We start from the raw sequence: 19,636 nt of genomic DNA on the forward strand, positions 1-19,636 counted from the left end.
GACAGTGACAACAATGATGACACAAAGTTGTGAGGAGACAAACTATGCCAAGAACAAAAAAGAAACCTTCCAAATCCTCTTTCGTCATTCATTCTTTGCTACTACACCTCCCAGAACTTTACTATTCCTAGTGAGTGCCATACCTGTAAAGGACTGCAATCTCTTGCTGAAATGCAGCTGCCTGAAATAAACACTTCGGTGTAACTTGCATTCATTTAACACTCTGCAATTGTACTTCATTGGCTTTCCACCTGGTAAAGCGGGCAGTTAGTCACTTCTGTAAAGGCTTAAATAACTAGAAGTATATAATTAAGTATAGTGCAGCAGAAGGCAGAAACTTTTTATAGATTCATAAACATCTTCGCCTTTTAAGGATAAGCTCTTAATGAAGAGCAACTGATTTCTCCTCATCTCCCAGAAGAGGCAGTTCTCCCCCTAATCCAAGTCCATCAACTCAATCTCTGTGGCAACTCTTCTATGCTATACTAACAGCAGTACAACTGCTGTGAAACAGCATAAGCCAACATACCCTGTGCATTACATGCCTTTATCCTGCTAACATTGCAGAAATTTCTTTCAAACATTAAGCTAACTTCGTAATTCATAACTCAAGACGTTTAAGCACTACTGTTCTCTCCTGCATACAGTTGTGGATCATGGTATTTAGAATAGTGTACATAATTTGGTCATGCAGGTTTGTCTAACTCCAAGTCAACACCACATTGTCTTGAATGTGACATAAATGGCTCTGTAATACTGCTGTTGCATACTTTGCCTCCTTGCACACTGAAGACAACACAAAAATAAATTGTTTAAAGTGGCTATTTCTTCCCCACCCAGGTCTTACTCTTACCATCTATGATTCATGTTCCAGAACAATTTTAAAACAAAGCCTGGGATTGGCTATGGGAAGCTACAAGTTTAAGTCACATGAATGAAATTTATGCCTTGAATTACATCAAGAAGGGGAAATGGGCTACTGTAGAAGAATACACAGGTTGTGGGGAACACCAAATTTACAGCATATAAGGTAAACAAATTTGTAACATGTAAGGCAAACAATGCATAGCTGTGGTCTTTGACTTCACAATGAACTCTAGCAGAGAGGAATCCAAAACCTCAGTTCCATTTATGCAGGGAGAGAAAAAAAAGTTGAGACTCAGCAACAGAAAGTTAATCTCCAGCTCCTAAGGACAGTAGGTACTAGTGATACACACTAGCATACACTCTATACAGAAATGGAGTGAAATTCTCTCCACTTCACTTCTGCCAGGCAGCATATCCTAGCCGCTTTCTAGCTCGCTTCCAGCCAAATCTTTGGGGCTGACAAAAAAACAACTGTGATGCTTGCATGGAACATTACAAAAGCTTATTTAATTCCACAGACTCAAACATTCAACTCCAGAATTACCATCTTCTGAATCCCAATTATGAGTTGATTTTCAACAGACAAATCACATTGTCTTGGTGCCTTCTCTTCTAAAAGTAAGACGTCTTACCTCAGACAGCCTACTATGCAAGTTCCAATGCCCCTACGTACTGGTGTGCCAAGGAGTGACCTTCTAACTTGGCAATGAACTATCTCATATTCAATACGTGCATCGCCTTTCCTTCAAGCTGTGGCACCTTAACAAAATGAGCCGCAGAGCTTGATAATGACATGTGTGGAAGTTCAAAGAGCCAGTTACACTGCTGGAACACACAGAATAGTCCTGGCTGTCTTCGAGTTTTGCAGTCCACAGGAGTTGCAGCAGTGCAGTTGAAAGGACAGAGAGCAGTGTGTGACTGTAGTCCATCCTTACAGGGCCATATGCTTTTCTGGGGCTTGCTTGTGTGCTAAATAGAGAAAAAGGATACTGGACAGTGCACTAACTAGGAATATCACATCAAACCAACGATGATAGAAGTTGAACTGGAGCTCTCCCAGGACTTCTGTAATAATAGTGCGGTACTCTAGAGGCATACTCATACGGATCAGGAGCACTGATGACACAAAGTACATACCCTGTAAATTAAAAAAGAGAAAGTAGTTACTGTTTCACAATTGGCTAGGTGGCTAACGTGGGTCAGCATACAAAGATTTTATTATGTGTACATGTATACATACACAAATATGTATGCATGCATAAATGTATACAGGTGTGCCCATGGTTCTACATACTCACCATTATCTGTGCTAAAAGCAGAACAATAACATTGGAGGACTTGCTGCTGGAAATGGCATAGAAGAACTGGGGGGGGGGAAAAAAAGCACTGGAAATAAGCAGTCAGATAAGTCTGATGTGCCTTAGGACAGCACGAAAGGTACATACCATTCAATGCTTCTTCATTGAAAAAAACAATAAAAAGCACACTTTCTGGAGGGGTGCCTGCACCCTACTTTCAGAAACCTGCAGTCTTAGTCTTAAACATGAAGCTCCCTAAGCCAGTGGCACCACGTGGTAAAAGTCATATAACGATATATATTGAAGTTTAAGCTTAGATACCAAAAGCCAGGTCAAGACAATGAGCCACATGTCTCTTCAGTTAATGCCTTTCGAGTCCTACCAACAGCTCAAATTAAGCAATCTAAATTCTTTTAATCACCATCTCATCAACCTTACTAATAAGCCCTAGCTACAGCATCATTTTGAACCCTTGCTTACATTTAACATCTCATTTAGCATCTACATCTCTTCCCCACAGTAATAACAATAGAGACTGAGTGGGGAAATACACTGCAGAAGGTATTTTTCCTTTCTCCCTCCCTCTGCAAGTATTTATATTCAGATATTTAAAACACAAATGCATATTGAGAGTTCATACAGTATTTGTCCCATCTAAAGTTAAAGATCTGATAACAGCTTTCCTGGTCCAAAACCACATTAAGAGTCCTGACTCTTACCTTTGTAAGTGTGATTAACAATCCTCTGATAGAGGTAACAATGATTATTCCAACAAGAATAAAGGAAATGTGCTGAGACCAGAATTTCACCTGTATCAACAAGAAGAATACAGTTAAATCTCTAAAGTTAACCCCATTTACACCACATTGTATAGCTCCCAATTCTTCAGGGTCTTTGTATTTCCTAATTGTACAGATATCCATTGTAGACAGGCTTATGTAACAGACATTTTCACAAATACATTAGCAGTTGTTTACTCCAAACACATGAGAAATCACAAAGAACCCCGTATTCACAGGGATATATTTAAAAAGTGTAAATGACAACACACCTACGTGCACATGCAAACATAATTACTCTGTAGATAAATGTATTAATCTAAGCAAGTTGACTAAGGTGTTTTCATTTGCCCCAAATAAACAAGCAACTCGCTATCTCTCTGGCAAGACTACATTACCATCCCAGCATAAAATCAGCGCAAAAGCAAAGTTCATGGTGCGTTCTCCCTTCCTACTCAATAAGTCAGAAGCCAAAGACACATTCTCATGGCTTTATCACCCTCTCCCATTCAGCAGTATGATTTTATTTTTATAAGACTGGAATTGCTGAAAAGGCTATAAGAATTAATAAAGTCTCACATCAAACTGGATTCCCAGATAATTTACAGTGATCTCAATTCCTCTTGTGACTGGATCAGTCTTCCCCACACGGTCAAATACAATATTGATGGTTGCCTGCAAGAGGGAGATGGATTTACATTCACAGAAGAAAATAAAAGCATACTTCATTGTCACATGTGAGACACATGCATGACTCTTACTTTGTATCACCTAGGAAAGGTGCAGGGGCAGTCAGATTGTCTAGGAAGGTGCAAAATGCACACATGTAAGAATGGCTTGTCTAATGCTTTATACAAAAAGACCGATCCAGAGCTTTATTTCAACCAAGGACCAGTTTCTTTCAGAATTTCCAGAAGCAGGATTTTAAGGAAACTGGAGCATTAATTGATGAACTGCATGTATAGCATAATCTATGCAGGGTGTGACAATTGCTTATATCCACATAAAACACAATAAACATTTACATACCATGAAGATTTTCCAGACACAATAGATGGAGAAAAAATAACCCAAAAAATTAAAGTATTTTCCCTGGAAAGTTTTTGAGTACTCTATTCTCTCCTGGAAATACAAAAGGAGGGATGGGGAACAGAACACACAAAAAAATATATCATTTCCACAATCATCCACAACACACAATTTTAATGGAGCACCAGTAGTAGCAAACACAGCTTTATCCCTCTACACCTCTTAATTCAAAAGTTTCTGAACTCAAACGTTTAATTCAAAAGTTTCTGAATGGCTTTAGGGACATGGGGCATAGTCCAGTATGTCTCTGAACTGGAAGGAAACTGCCATCTAGAACCCAAATTAAAGAAACAGATCCTCACTCCACCACATGGCAACATTTCAACATTTACCTGCTGAACACCTTTCAATTTCTTATAACATACATTCTCTTTCAAACTACTCTGGCCTCCCAACACCCACCTGGGCAGTTACTTTGCTATGTACCTTTGTTGCATGCAAGTCAGCAGTTTCCAGAAAAAGCTGCCGACTCAGCTCTTCTAGGGCATCCACTTCTTGCTGGATAAGGGACAGGTCTGGCAAACCAGCATAGTCAAGGCTAGATTACATCACTAATTCTTAATTAAAAACAAAACATTCTCCACCTTCAGCTCAAGGGCCACATCTAACAGTTTGATCACTTTTTTGACCCAGATCAGTTTTCTGATTCAGTCTTAATGCTCCTTGTTAATACTGCACCAAAAAAAATCTCAAGGATACACATACTGCACACTACTCCATTTTAAGAAGGCAGGCAGTACACAGTATTTAGGCAGTCATGCAACAAGCTCTTTATTCCTCTGTCTGAAGAACACATTGTAGAATAGAACCAGAGCTCTGGAAGACTGCTGCTTCACTCTGATCAGTGTCCCTTGTCACTGAAGTGCATCTCTCAATATGTCACTCTTACATCATCTTCATAAACAAAACTGCTGAGTAACTACTCCAAGAGATTAGCGATTATTATGAAGAGTCTTGTCAAATAGCCAAATTCTGATTTTAACAGCTAGTGGGAAAGGAGAGGAAGAAGAGCCCTCAGCCTTAAATATGCAAACTGCACACTTTAGGTGGTCTAGCAGAAGTTGTTGGTAGGCAACTGTAAGTTAGAGAAATACAGACCCTTGTAATTCCCAACCGATTCCTTCTACCCCTTTCACATGGGCAGAACAACTTCTGTTCACCTGTTCCTATCCACCTTTTTTGTCACATTGCTATAGCATCAGTGGCCAGCCTATATATATATATCATGAGAACAATTTATTTGGTCAGCTAGTTGCTTCCTGCCCTTCTTTTTCTCCCGGCTTTCCAACATGGCCAGAAAGTCAACTATAGGCTAGGTAAATTGTTCCAGCACCTCAGCCAACCCCATTGTTTTACTCAAGTACGTCACAGGCTCTCCATCCCGGAAGAGCACAGTTCAAGTTAGGAGAAAAATACACATGCAGGTCAGTCATATGAGCAGAGGATACATCAGAATAGAAAGATGCCTCCCATGTCAGTGATGTGGTGGGGTAGACATCTGCAGTGCGACACCGTAAGTGTGCACATCTGTCCTGCAATCTGCTGTACACCTCAACCATGCTGATGCAACAGCAGATTTATAGGGCAGGGCAGCAGCATGCAACTCCCAACTGTGTCATAGTAAAACTATGTGTCCAACCCCTGGGCAAAAGGTCAGACAGTACTGTGCTAGAGAGCAAACTTCTCAGGAGACATTAAGCCTTTTGCTCAGACTGCTGAAACGTGTTGAAACACAAATGCTTTGTAACTGGCCCAGATAACACTCTTTCTTTCAAAACAGAAGAAAGCTGGAGCCACCTCCTGAGGCAGACGCCAGCATGCAGATGAAGGATACTTTCACTGCCTGCAACAGATGTTGTAACACTTTTTATCATTCCCCAGAAGCCCGTGGGTTTGTTATGCACTTCTCCTCTCTGGAACATTGTCCGATGAGCCACTGCTATCCTGAAAGAACAGGAAACACAAGTCCTTAGGACTAAAGTATTTTTATTAAAAAATCAAATTTTAAAAACCCAAAGTTCCTTAGAAGTCACTGTTAAACAAAACTTGCTGCAAACAGATTCCCTCTTCCCCCCCCCCACCCCAAGCACCAATCTTGCTTCATAACATTATCTTGATTAGCTCTGGAGTAGAGCCCAGATCCAATCAAGTGAGATTCAATAAGACACTTCCCAAGACTTCCATTCAGGATCCTATTTCAAACCTTAAAGGGATTTAAACCCAATTAAAAATAAACATTCAAATTCAAATGGATTTCTAAGTCATATCGTTAGTCACTTTCCCTTCCCCAAACACAAGACTGTGCTATCTCAGGTTTGGGAATCAAAAGACTTCTCATGCTCCTCTCTCCCCCTGAACACCTCTCCTTTATCACTGCACATCTGCCTCTTCCACAGAACTGTGAGCGCTGGATGGTATGCAGCAGACTCTCTGATATGCTGTCATTCACTGCTGGGCTGCATGACAAGACTGTTATGAAGCAGAAACACATAAATCCATTATTGGACTGAACCACTGGACACTTCAGGTGATCTGAACATGACTCCTAAACCTAATACCAACACTACAGCAGCAGCTGCACATTGTCCCTCACACTCCCATGTGCACCACAGCATAATCCCCACAGGCAGTGCCAGCTTCTGGCCTCATTCCCTCACATTTCTCCCCATTCAAATTTGTGAGCCAGTTATCCACTCCTAAGCTGAAAACTATTCATAGGATTGTCAAGGCAACCCATGAATTGACAGTGTTTAGGCCCTTTCTTGTAGCTGCAGCCAGTATTGCTACATTTGGCACTGAGCCCTCTTCAAGGTTGTTGATAAGCAGTGTAACGAAAAAAAAAAAAATCACTCCTCCTTCACATCCAGCAAAAGAAACACCCTTGGGGCACCACACATAACACACATAAAAGCACATATGGCCACAGACTACAAATAACAGAGATCCTAGAACGATTCAATTCATCCTGATAGCTGCCAAATAAAAGAACTGCATTTTCAACCCTTGCTTTCTTCCCAGTACCCAATTCACACAATCCATCCCAAACAATCCACAGCATTGCAGCAAGAATGCAGCTATGTCAAGGTGAAGCACAAGGCTGTAAGTATACAAAGGCAAATCTTTTCTTCTGAGAGCTGACAGGGATCTCTGTACCCACACAGAAGTGAGGAGTTCTGGAGACCTCATAGAAAGGATCCACAGGCAAAAACCACACACTTTGCCTGTGTAGATATGTGATATACCTACATCAGATAGGCTGATGTGACCCTAACATGAACCAAAATGAAGCAATAGTGTCACAGAATCTAGGCATTTCAAACCTGAGGCTTAGTTATGTCATACCTGCAAGGATGAATATAAAGAACCCACCAATCTTAGAGGCAAATTTCCATAAGGTTTTACTTGAATACACTCAGGAAGGAGAAAACAATAATTCCTGTGCAAAAAGCATCAGGGAAAACAACTTTCAACAACCATCTCCTACTGACAAGGGAGCCAGTGTGAATAAGGGTTGTATGAGAAGAAATGCCAAGATCAGCAAAGAAAACAAAGAAGCTTGATGTTCTATTGCCTTATAACCCTTGTGATAAGTTCTGAGTTATCAGTAGTACTGAAAAGGTGGCCAGCAAGTAACTGACAATTTATGGAATTATAGCATTTACCCTACACTGTAAACTACTGTTATTCCCACTATTCTGCGAAGTGATTTGGATTGCATTTAGACTGATACAAATCTAACTTTTTAAGCTCTGCTTTACATGAGCAAATAGTCCAATTATGCAAGCCACTGCTCCCTGTCAAAGCAAAAAGAGAACAAAATCTACAGAACTCGAGCTTCTGCTATTTCTTGCACATTTCTGAGACTATGTAGGGGGTTTTTGGGTGGGGAGTTGGGTTTTGGTGGGTGGGTGTTTTTTTTAAAAACACCAATACATGAACTTCAGTATAATTCCCAAGTGATTATCGCACTTTACGTGGCTCTTCATAATGGCTAGAAAGTTGCTATATTAAGAAGATTGCCTGGCCATAGGAAGGCAAGAAAGTGTTAGTCAGTTACAAGTCCCAGGCATCCTTACTTTTACCCCAACATCACTCTCCCTGGACCACAGGACCAAAAATGCTATACAAAACAAAAGAGCACAGAGTCAGAAGCAGCACTACACAGTATCTTTTAACTCCAAAGCCAGTATTTTAGTATGCTTCTAGTCAATTAAATCAATTAAACCTGAGTACTCACTACTCGCCATCTCACACGACCACAAATATGGAGTTAACATTTGTTCGCCACTTAACGTTTTCAAAGGGGAAGAAAAAAGTTATGCTTTAACTACACTTTCATATGCTAATACTTATCAGCAGATACACACGCTGGTGACTAATTCAGCAAGGTTAGACTACCTAAAAGCTCCCTTGTCATACATTAAAAGGTTCCATTAAAACATTAGCGCACCAAAAGTAAAGTTTGGGGTACTGCTGTGAGAATTCAGTGTCAGACAGCCAAACCTTTGAAGTGACTATGGTAATTTTATTTATTCTGCACAATTAGTAAGGCATGCAATATGTAATTTGTAACAGCAGACAAAAATCTTTCCAGTGTAAATGAAATTACATTGTTTCCAAAAGTAGCTTTTTTGCTTAGGGTACCTGGAATAAACTAAACCAACAAAAGCACAGTTCTGACGACATGCTTGTGCACTACACTGCATTCACATTAGCAATGTTTTGCAATTCTGCAAAACTTAACTAACATAAACCTTGCCATTTGCAAGAATATAGCTGTGTCCATGCCAGCTCACTAGCCTGCTTCAGCCTTGACCAGGAAACAGCAGATCCACAGAGCAGGAGAGTGCTCAATATGTATGAACCAATTTCTGTACTGACACCACCAGTAAGAGAGCCAGCTGCAGTGGCTTAAGGGTCACTTACTCATCAGGAGAGAAAGGTGCCCATCTTACAGACTAGTCAAGGTGCCATCAGACAGTATCAATTTGTCTTGGAAGCGTAACCTGTGCCACTGCAGTAAGAAAGGGTACTATTTAGTGCATATGTCTGGGAAAAAAACGAAGTTGTATAGCAGGCCAGAATGAAATACCACACAGCTCAACCCAATTCAGCCGCCTGTTTCACCGGAACATGTAGCCCTGAGAAGACTAATAATTTTGGTAATTTCAAGAACCATCTTGCACCATACCAACTGAAAATCCTTTAAATAAATAATTTCATGCTACTGCTGCCTTCTCACCTTTTTTTCTTGCTAACAATCATGTCCATAGTCTGAAGGAGTCGTCGCTCCAAAGCCAGAATATCTGCATCTGTCACATTCCTGCAAAATGAAGACACCCAATTAGGCCTGCTATCCTGTTTCGGTGGAAATATGTACATGCCCATGAAACAAAGAAAAGAGAAGCCTGCATAAGGAGAATATGCTTCAGCAATGGAAATTGTTCTAGCATCTAGACGTGGCAATAGCTAGATTCAGAAAAAAGTTATGAAAAAACTTGAATCAATGCCACAGGAAAAGCAGAGTAATCTCAAAAAGGTAGACAAAATATTTCACAAGGCTGCAGTTACCTTAGAAAGTAGGACATGTAAGTGTATGGACAGTTGACAGCCCCAAATCCTGACAGCAAAGCCATGAGTGTCACCCCAATCACACCCACGCGGCTGATGAGCTGTTCTATAGACAGGATTCCTGAGAGAGGAAAAAACACGGCATTAGTAACCTTCCTCTTTTCACTTTGGTCCACACTTGGTGCTTTCACAACATAACACACATACAGAGCTGCTTTATGGATCCAACTGCCTTCCTACTGCAATGACCAGAGGTAATATGAAGTACAGACAGGGACTATGAAAAGAAAGAGGTAGGAAGTCTCCCTCAGAAAGCATGCTACCATGCTTAGAAACAGGGATGGGAAACTCTAGCTACGAAGAAGCTTAAGACAGACCTGGAGAGGACTAACAGTTAATATTTTGGTTCTAAATTAATAAAGCATTAGTGATTGCACTTTGCTGAGGTGGGAACGCAGATCATCCACCAGACACTATAAAGGAGGCATCTTCCGCAAAGCCACTTCTGCAATAACCAGGATTAGAGTTACCAAACCAGTTAGTCCTGGAAAACTGGCCCAAAAATGTCTGAACCATAGAGAGGAAGCCCTATCCTGTCAACTGTTATTAGAAGTGACCCCTCCAGATCAGACGCAACTTGTGCTTGTAGGACAGCAGAACTGCGACAGCATGGGAAGCTTATGCTGCTCCTGGTTGTTCAGTATTCATCTTGTGGACGCACACACGCTGTTGAGGTGACCGCCAACAAGGCATTCCACCTGAGCACCAAGTGGACTCTAAAACATATATTCATGTAATACAGCATGAACATCAAGCCTGTGCTGTAACCAACACCAAGCACTGAAGTTGCTTTTATTCCTCCCAGTCATTAAACACAGACCTCAACCTGCCTTCTCAGGATACAGTGCCATGTGCTACTAACATCAGTCACTTTTTAGGGAGCTAGTTATAGAGCAGCTGCCGCACACAGCACATTTGGAGCTTACATGATCGCAAAGCTGAGATGGCCAAGCGCCAAGCCACATTTCACACTTCAGAGAAGGGGAATAAATGATGAAAACAAGGCAAAAAGACTTCACAAAGGGAGACCGAGACACCCAGTCATGTGCAGCTGCACAGAGATTTACACGAGCTACAGAATGTGCTACAATACACTGGCCTTTTGCCCCACACACTGTCAGACAGCAGCAGTTAAAACAGAGGTGCCTTCAAAATGACATGACATTCCACTGGTTAAAGCAATGCTTCCCCATAACACACACAGCAACCCTACTCTTGTGATCAGGTCGGATAAAATGAATGTTTTATCATCTCAGATAAAGTTAAGTTTTACTAGAATACTAGTACACAATTGAGTAAAGCATAACTTTCCTTCTACTATGAGCTCCCAAACTCAGGTCTATCAAACAAGCTGCAGACCAGCCAGGGCTCCTGACTCAGAGCCCTTGACTGATGGTGCATTTCCCAGCTGCAGCACACTGCCATCACCATCCCCAGGCAAGGCACCCCCTGACACAGGATGCCAGTGCAGGTACTTAAAGAGGCCCCACTAGTCAGCACAATTCCCCGGCTGCAGCACACCACCGTACATGCAGGTGAGCAGGGTGGGGCACACTGAGAAAGACACTACAGGTAATGTACTGCAGCATGAGGGGCTCATTAAGCATGGCCTCCTGCCACATCTCCCTCCACAACAGGATCCCACCTGTCTGAATTAGGCCACCACCACATGACAAAGCCCTGCAGCAGCTTTGTCCGTACATGCAGGGCAGCAGCACCCCAGCAGTACAGCAGGGAAAAAAAAACCTAGAATCCTTTGCTCTAACTTTATGTCTACAGCTGGTAGGATAAGGCACTGTGGAGGTATCATCCTGTGAAGCAGAAGTTAAATATAGAAAACACCCCACTACCAGTTCTGGAAATCTGCAGTTGTTATGCAGCTTCACATAACCTTTTCAGTGATCTGAAGAGGATTACCTAAACCCCATAGCTAAATTCCCATTGGGTTATTATATTCTGCCTTCTCAAGCACCTTCTGCAACTCAAAGTGGATATATGTTTCTCTTGGCAATGAAACACTAGGCACTAGCTGCTGTATTTCAGTGGCAAATGACACAATTACAAAACACAGATACACACTTTCTCTTAGAGAAGTTTTAGGATCACAGATGAAAGGGTGAGCAGACCCTACAGCAGTTGGTATCCTTCAGTTTTTCTCTTACAGATTAGTACAAAGTAGCTTCCTAGAGCAGAGAAAGATTAAGCTGACCGTTATCTATGCAGACAGACATATTCACCAATTTGAGTGAAACCGACTGAATTTCACCTGTTGAGAACAATATACATACAAACAATTTTCCAGTGCAGAGGATAAGGGCAACATAACTTACACAGGAAACCGAAGTGACAAATAGTCTGGTTCTGCAGTGTTATTATCCTTCAGTACGCTTAAGTGCCTGAAGGATTCAGTACAGTTAGGCACATGCTAACACGTGGACCCAAAGTAGCTACTGTTGGACCCAAAGTAGTCCAAGTGTACAGAGTATCTTCACACTTCACTCTTAGTTCCATGACTCCGGTGCAGAGATAACCCAAGCTAATTCTGCACATAAATAGCTCTGGCGTCCAGCAGGACTCACCAACTCACATTCTAGTACCGTGCAACTGTACTGCCTCTGGGCTCAGGCGGTGTACAAAGCTGTACTGAAGCTAGCTAGACATGTTGCTGGCTACAGTCTATATTGCTCTGGTGTTTAGGCACCCTGCCATGTTTTGTCAACTGGACAGCCACCTATGCTAAAGTGATCTGATTTCAGTCACAAGAAACAATAATCTGACTGAAAAAAGTCAGATGAGGATTGGTTGTTGATTCTCTTCTTAAAAAAATTAGCTTTAGTCTCCACAAGAAAATAAACAAGTGAATAAAAATTGTGATCAACTATTTGCAGAGATGAAGTTTTTGTGTCCTCAAAAAGTACACCGTGTTCTTACCTAGTCTAGGTTCAGTTAGGACTCATTCACTTCCCTGAAGTTTTTTCTGTGGTAATTGTGCAAGAAAACTAATGCAAATAATTCAGATGTATCTACCCATTTCTGTCAGTCTGACAACTTTCAGATTGCAGATTTCAAAGCAGAGTGGACCCTCAGTTGCAAGAACTACTTTCTACAGACCTAACTGTAGAGCTGAGACAACATAATAATAGCTCCAAGATAAAAGTGAGATAACAAAGCCTATTTTCAGGAGCGAATTAATCAGCAAGAATATGAAACTCACCATGTTTTGGACTGAGGATAGGAAATGGATCCCCCAGCTTCCAGAAGAAATACATGAATGTCAACCAGAGAACGCACGCAAAAAGCAGTTTCTGTCTGTGCACTAATGGAGAGGAAAAAAACAAGTATTTTAAAGACATTCTTCCTCTAGGGCTTCTTCAAGCTTGCAAAATTGCTACCTTGGTCCAAAGGCTACTTTGAGCACAGGTGGCCAAAACAGGTGTCAACTAACAGAGCTACAGCTAGCAGTATGCCCCCCTTCACTTCCTACTGAACCAGCTATTTGAGAGACATAGCAAGAGCTAATGCAACAATGTACCACTTTGGCTTTTCCCCACAGATGTATGACAAGGGCTGCACTATGAACAGGGGAACACTTAGCTGCACCTTTCTTGTGTGACCCTGAACTTGAAAACTTCATTTTCATGCCAAAACTACACATTTTATACTTCCAACCTACATGTCTAAGCTTAATACAAAAGAGCGATGAATATCAATAGCTCAAGGGTACGTGTCCATTAGCACATGGAAGAGGCCTCATTCAGACAGTAGTAAGCAAAAAAAGCAAAAGTAATTTATTGAGCTTCCCTGCCACATTTCTTTTACCCTCTAGCAGAACAACACAGCCTTGCGAAGGGTTCCAGGGTTTGGCTGCAAGCTTAAAATTGTAAAGGAACAAATTCCAGTAACATTACTCTAAAGTGCGCAACTTTGTTGAAACCCATGAAGAAAACCTGCATTTGCTGGGGTCAGGTAAAGCATCTCCTAACTGCTCAATAAACAGTTCATGCTGAAGTTCCAAAGAGAAGTTATCTAGCCAGAACAAAGCCAGAGGAAGGAGGGAGCTACAGGGACAGTGACCAACACCTCTCTCTCTCAGATAAGGTATTTCTCATTCATATGCATAATCTCAAGTTAGCAGCCCCACTGCCATAAACCAAATACTCACATAATCTGATATTGCTCACAACAAAGTAACCAATGTAGAAGGGTACCATAAAGACTAGGATGAGCAAAATGACACACAGGTTCAGCTTCCAGTGAAAATATCGAGAGCTGAAATAAAGCCAAATACTGATTAGCACACTATCATAATATAACAAATTTCTCAAAGACAATCACATGTCAATGCAATCCTTTCAACTACATCAAGCATTGGATAATATTGGCCTAGCATATAGAATACTCTGGATTTCGTTTGGTGTTTGGGTTGGGGAGGGGGGGTTGTTTGGTTTGGGTTTTTGTTTTGTTTTTTACTACAAAACTCAAGAATGTGCACTTCAAAATCAACAACTATCTGGGCTATTTTATCAAATACTGTATTTCTACAGTGACAAATGCCGGCTGCAGCATCATCCATTTGACTTACTGCTCATCTAGTTGAACAGTAAATCAAAACTAAGTATAAGCAGTAATTAATTTTGTGATGAGTGGCTGGGTCAAAAAAGGGCTAATTCAAATTGAAAAGATTAAAAATATTAACATTCAGAATTCAACATGTTTCACTTCAAAGTGAGTTGTCTCATTTGCAAGACGTCGCAAAGCAAGAATTTAAAAATACACATATATACCAAAATCATCAATACTATTCTGACCAAAGGAGATTAGTCCAATGCAGATGAGATTCATCTTGGCTGAACTGACTCTTCATTTAGCTTGAACAGAAAAATACAAGTCCTGTTCCCAATATTAACTTATATCTTCTTTATGCCTTGGGGAAGGAGAAATTACAAGGATCCTTGTCACTTTTTCCTAGCTAATTCAGAGGCATTTTCATCTATATTGATGTCCAGCCCTTTATTGACACTTACAAAAGCATTTTCCTCAGTGATCATTCTGGCTGCAAGCTCTACAGATTAATAACATACAATCAGAACTAACATTACCTTTTATCAGTTTTGTACTTCTGGCCTTTCAACTCCTTTGACTGCTCTCTTATACAAGTATGACAGGAGAGAATAAACAGGAAACCCAGCTAGCCTCTACAGGTTACTGCTCTACCTTCTCTTTCCTAGTGACTTCTGAAGTAGACACTTTTTAACATCCTCTTTATGTAGAAGTCCTCACCCTATGTTCAAGGGATGATGCGCCTTTGATTCACAAATACCGTATTATTACAGAAATAGTTTTCACTCCACAATTAGCTTCACATCTTATTCGCTGCTCTGACCACCACAGAAAAACTAGCACTTATAGTTTCTATAGGCCTTAACATCTGAAAAGTGCTCTTCAGCATGATCTGAAGCTTCACAATACTCCCATAAAAGAAATCATTTCTTTTAACTTCACAAATGGAGAAAGTCAAAGACTAATGCCTTGGCCCAAGGACCTAGACCACACTAATAGCAATTGCATGGAAAATTGGGAGCTTATGGCTTCTAGTCTCATGTTCTGTCAAATAAACAAATGTTGCTGCTCAAACACCTCCACTGAGTTGTTGACAATATTTTCACACAACTTCCCCAATCCAAGACTAATCCATTAATTTAGAAGTTGGACTGAAGATGCTGCAGAACACAAGGCAGGCTAGTCCTTGAGTGAGCTCCCAGACTCACCTGCTGTTCAGCACTCCCAAAATCTCAAAGATGATGAGTTCAAACATGGTACAAGAGAAGGCAAAAGTCACAGAGAAGATCACCTGGACCACATACTGTCGCACCTGCAATGGAGAAAATGAACCAGAGACATCAGGCATTTCCATTCCTAAAATGGCATCCTGATATCCCTCAGGTAACAAAAACAAATCACAAGGTACGATGGCACACAACTGGGTCTCTTGCTTCAAGGCACCTTACCCTTTATCTAAACAGGAAGAAACCAACAGCTTGTTAGAAACCAGAGGGTGAACTCCTACATTGCTCAGTATTACACTGATTGCAGCTATTGGCACATTTAACAGAGATGCCTTACACAGAAGGCATGTCAAGCATGCAGTGCTCTACATCAACTTCACTAATGACAGGCCCTTGCTAACAGAGCTCTTTGATCTTAACCTTAGATTTAAAAGTAAGATCCACATCAGAAAAACTTCTGGGGTCTGAATTTGGCTCACACTTAAGCCATCTGTGACCTAGACTGTATTCTCTCACATCTCTAGGGATAAGAGAATGCAGCAGTTTTATCCCATCCAATCCTCACAAACAATTCAGCCACAGTGAACACACCTCACTGAGTTTAAAGTTAACCGCTGAATTTGCTTTTGCCTCAAAAATTTTACCATTACATAAGGCAGGCTTACTCAAGCAAAAGGCAAAACAGTTTCCTATTACCCCTGCACCTCCTCCACTTTGGGTTTTTTTTTTATTTAACCGTAGCCAATATGGAAACTTTCACTGGCCCCAGAGAACCCATTTCCTCAGCCATCTATGAGTCTTTCAAGTTGAAGTACAAGAGGAAATTAGAAAGTAACTGTAGAGACAATTAAAAACAAGATAAGAGGGCTTAAAGAGAAGAAAAAAGCCAAATGCAGTTTTAAAAATATTTCTATAATTGGGAGTAAGTTTTAAGATATAGACCTGTAATGAAAAGTCCCTTCTCACCTCATAATCCTTGAAGAGCTTACGCATGAAGAATAGCCACCCAAATCCAAAGAACAGCACCTGCAGAAAAGATGAAGCACTTAACATTTGTATCCAGCAGCTTGCAAAATACAAAGCTACCTCACTACTGATTATAGATGAAACAAATGGAAGGAAAAGAGCTGGGCCAAAGTACCCAAGATCCACAAAAGGTTAAAACTTGCTGCAGTACCACAGAGAAAAGAATATTTTAAATATTCAAGTGTAGCAGACACAGAAGGCTATGACCTTACAGAAGATCCAGTCAAGACAGCTCAGTTCTGTATTCCCAAGTTCTCAGAATTCCTTCGTTCCTGGCCTGCCAGAATCCTTTGCATTGTTGTTTCTTGTTTCACTCTTCTAATCTACAGAATTAAAGCTTATAGTTTTTACAGGAAACACAGTAATGGAGGCAAAGTAAACACCTGAATGTCCACAACATATACATCTTCTAGAAATTAGTAAATTTTATAAAAATATCTGCTGTTTCTTTAAGACTAGAAGTGCATTTGATTTTTCTGAAGAGGTCTTTACACTGAATCTGGTTACACACTAACACAAGGATGAAAGGTGTTAAAAGCACCTCTAAGGTAGGGAAATGGCAGTGCTGAATGCCCCAAACCACAATCTGGAGTTGCAGAAAGCCACGTGGGCAAGGTAGGTGAAGCAGGACAAGCCAACAATGCTTTGCATTTCAATTGCTCTCAGAGCACTTTACAAAATTTAGTTAAGTTTCAACACATACCTGAAGAGACAAACTTAATATCACAGCTATTTTGCAGATAACTTAAATGAAATAAATAATTAAGCAATGTGGTCAAAAGTGTAACTACCCATCTTCAGGCAGTAAAAGGAGACCATGTTGTCAGGCCTTCCATGGGTAGCCCTGTCTATTCCTCAGAAGACTAAAACGAGTGCAATGATTTAAAAGAACCCAAGTAAAAAGAGAATTCAGAAGATATTTAGTATTTTTTTATAAAGGTAGCTATGACCAAAGCAAAGAGAAAAATCAGTATATGTCAGAAAGCATGGGACAAAGATAGTATTTCTTCTCAGAGCACATGGAAAAAACTAGAGCATTCTGTCCCACTGTGGAGATGGGAAACCTTCAAAGACAAAAATGCAGGAATCATTGTGGATGATTCCACTGTGCATCAGGAGTAACTGGATCCCAGCAGTGGCAAAGGTAACAGACTAACATGATTTACAGGCAAGGAATACCTGGAACGCTGGGCAAGGAAGATCAAACATATTTGCCTTGAAAGGAGAACCGCAATAGGAACGAGGTCTAGTGATTGGTAACAGCTGGCAACACTTGTTTGAGGAGGACTTCAGACTTTAAAGTAATTGATAGCAAAAAAAAAGGTAAGACAATCCATAAGCCTCCTATCTACAGGTCATAAGTTAAAGAAGTGTGATAAGCAAGTGATATTTACATAAAGTAATTTCACATTTAACAGTGGGAAGGAGGAAAAAGGTAGAGACAAACTCTTCAAAAAGAAATAAGTAAATAGATGAGGAGATAATCAAGTACAATAATAACAGAGGAAATTATTTAAGAAGACTAGAATTCCCATGTGTTAGGGACTGTACAAAAGCATAGAAAAACATTATATTAACAGTTCGCACCCTAAGATACCGCAGGTGGATGTGACATGTTAAGTCAGAGAATTCTTGAGCATTTGACAATTACCTGCAGCAACTTAAGATAAAATTGATACTTTTGATGATGAGAAGATGCAAAGCTGCCATCACAAATGAAAGAAAAGCAATTAGATTAGTTAGATCTTAGAATGCAAAGCAAATAATGGGAAAGTTTTTGTTCTGGGTGAATTATTAAACTGATAAAGCATGTTAGGAGCAAGAATCAAAGCATTATCAAGTAGGAGGACATTGTACTTCTAAGAAACAGCCAAAAGCTGTCCTGAAAACTACAGAGTTGTGCAGTAAAGTCTATATAAGACAACCAACTGCTACTGAGAGGGGAAAGGTTCTCTTTCCTCAGCTCATCCTGCCTCATTACAGAACAAAAATTTCATACCAGCTCAGAAGCTTATCAGATCCCTCTGTGACCCAATTAAACTCATTTAACCAAATATTGAAGAGAACACAAATAAGAGAGTATGACTGTGTAGCAAAGTGGAAGTGAAGCGGGAGCAAAACCTTCCCCTTTTGGCAGAAACAAACAGTTGGACCACCTCAGTTGCCAGAGAGGCAGACAGGAAGAAAGGGTATTTAAATGCTTACTGAGGAGGGAGCAGGGTAGCAAGCAGGAAAGGAAGGTCAAAGAGAACACAATGACACAATAAATTACTAGCAAAGGAGGCTAATGAAGAAGGGGGCAGTGTTTCCTCCCACAAAACAACAGGACAGTTTCACATATGTTAAGACCACAACCCACTTCATAATGATGAAGATAGGATGACATGAAAAGGTTTAAAGGGCTCCTAGGTGAATTCAGCTGGTGTAAAACAAAGACTAATTGAAAGATGACTTCGATGGCAGCAGAAAGAAAAAGCTGAAGGAAGTGCTGAATCTGATGGATCAATGGAGAAGGAAGCATTTAAGATAAAACAGTGGCATCTTTTTAAATTCCTTAAAGCAGATAATAAAAAAATCTTCCAAAGTTGTAAACAAGCAAACTCCTCGGGGCAAACCAGGGGTAGAAGACACGAATAGAATAGAATAGCACAGAATAGAATATTTCTGTTGGAAGGGACCTACAACACTCATCTGGTCCAACTGCCTGTGACCAGCCTTCTTGAAGAATATCAGAAACAAAATAAGTAGGAAATAGAGAATAGAAAGATGAAGTTCCCTGTCTGTTTCAACTTAAGAAAATTTAAATTTATAGAAGTGAGGCAGTATTACAAGAAAAGCGCCATTCCCTCCAACCTTATTTACTGAACCTTTTTATGCATTATACTCTGACTTGACAATTGCACGAGAGCAACGGTCACGGTGACGTGTAAGGAAGCAGTCTAAAGACGCATGCAGCTTATCTTCTCCTGCGATAGGAGGGTAGGGGACAGAAAAGGGCGGGCAGCCATACGGTGACAAACTGGCGGCCTAACACCCCTACACTCGCAGCGACGAGGGGGTTTTTTCCACCTTTGCTGCCGAGCGGCGGGCGGCGAACGCGTCCAGGCGCGGAGCCGTTCCCTCCGCCCAGCAGGCGAGGACGAGGGGGCCCGAGCAGCGG

General features: G+C 40.8%; 1 protein-coding gene across 1 annotated transcript; it reads right to left on the reverse strand.

Annotated features, from left to right (window-relative positions):
* Nucleotides 1-61: 61 nt before the first annotated feature.
* GPR89B (G protein-coupled receptor 89B) lies at nt 62-19,615 on the reverse strand. The gene is made up of 14 exons (XM_010567242.1): nt 19,546-19,615; nt 16,417-16,476; nt 15,433-15,536; nt 13,827-13,933; nt 12,879-12,980; nt 9,605-9,725; nt 9,276-9,356; nt 5,868-5,977; nt 4,460-4,548; nt 3,974-4,066; nt 3,524-3,619; nt 2,885-2,974; nt 2,166-2,231; nt 62-2,005 (listed from the first exon to the last, which is right to left on the reverse strand). The coding sequence occupies exons 2-14, from the start codon at nt 16,441-16,443 to the stop codon at nt 1,799-1,801; spliced, it is 1,293 nt and encodes a 430-aa protein (XP_010565544.1). The 5' UTR covers nt 16,444-16,476; nt 19,546-19,615; the 3' UTR covers nt 62-1,798.
* Between the last annotated feature and the right edge of the window lie 21 nt (nt 19,616-19,636).

This window comes from Haliaeetus leucocephalus, unplaced genomic scaffold (genome assembly GCF_000737465.1).
Source record: "Haliaeetus leucocephalus isolate CR32 unplaced genomic scaffold, Haliaeetus_leucocephalus-4.0 Scaffold228, whole genome shotgun sequence".
Classification (NCBI taxonomy): domain Eukaryota; kingdom Metazoa; phylum Chordata; class Aves; order Accipitriformes; family Accipitridae; genus Haliaeetus; species Haliaeetus leucocephalus.

Coding starts and splice junctions, on each gene's coding strand:
- GPR89B (XM_010567242.1), bottom strand. CDS start 16,443: ATGCGTAAGCTCTTCAAGGATTATGAG. Junction 15,537..16,416: donor AGCTCTTCAAGGATTATGAG/GTGAGAAGGGAC, acceptor TCTCCATTGCAG/GTGCGACAGTATGTGGTCCA. Junction 4,549..5,867: donor ATCTGTTGCAGGCAGTGAAA/GTATCCTTCATC, acceptor CTGGTTTGCCAG/ACCTGTCCCTTATCCAGCAA.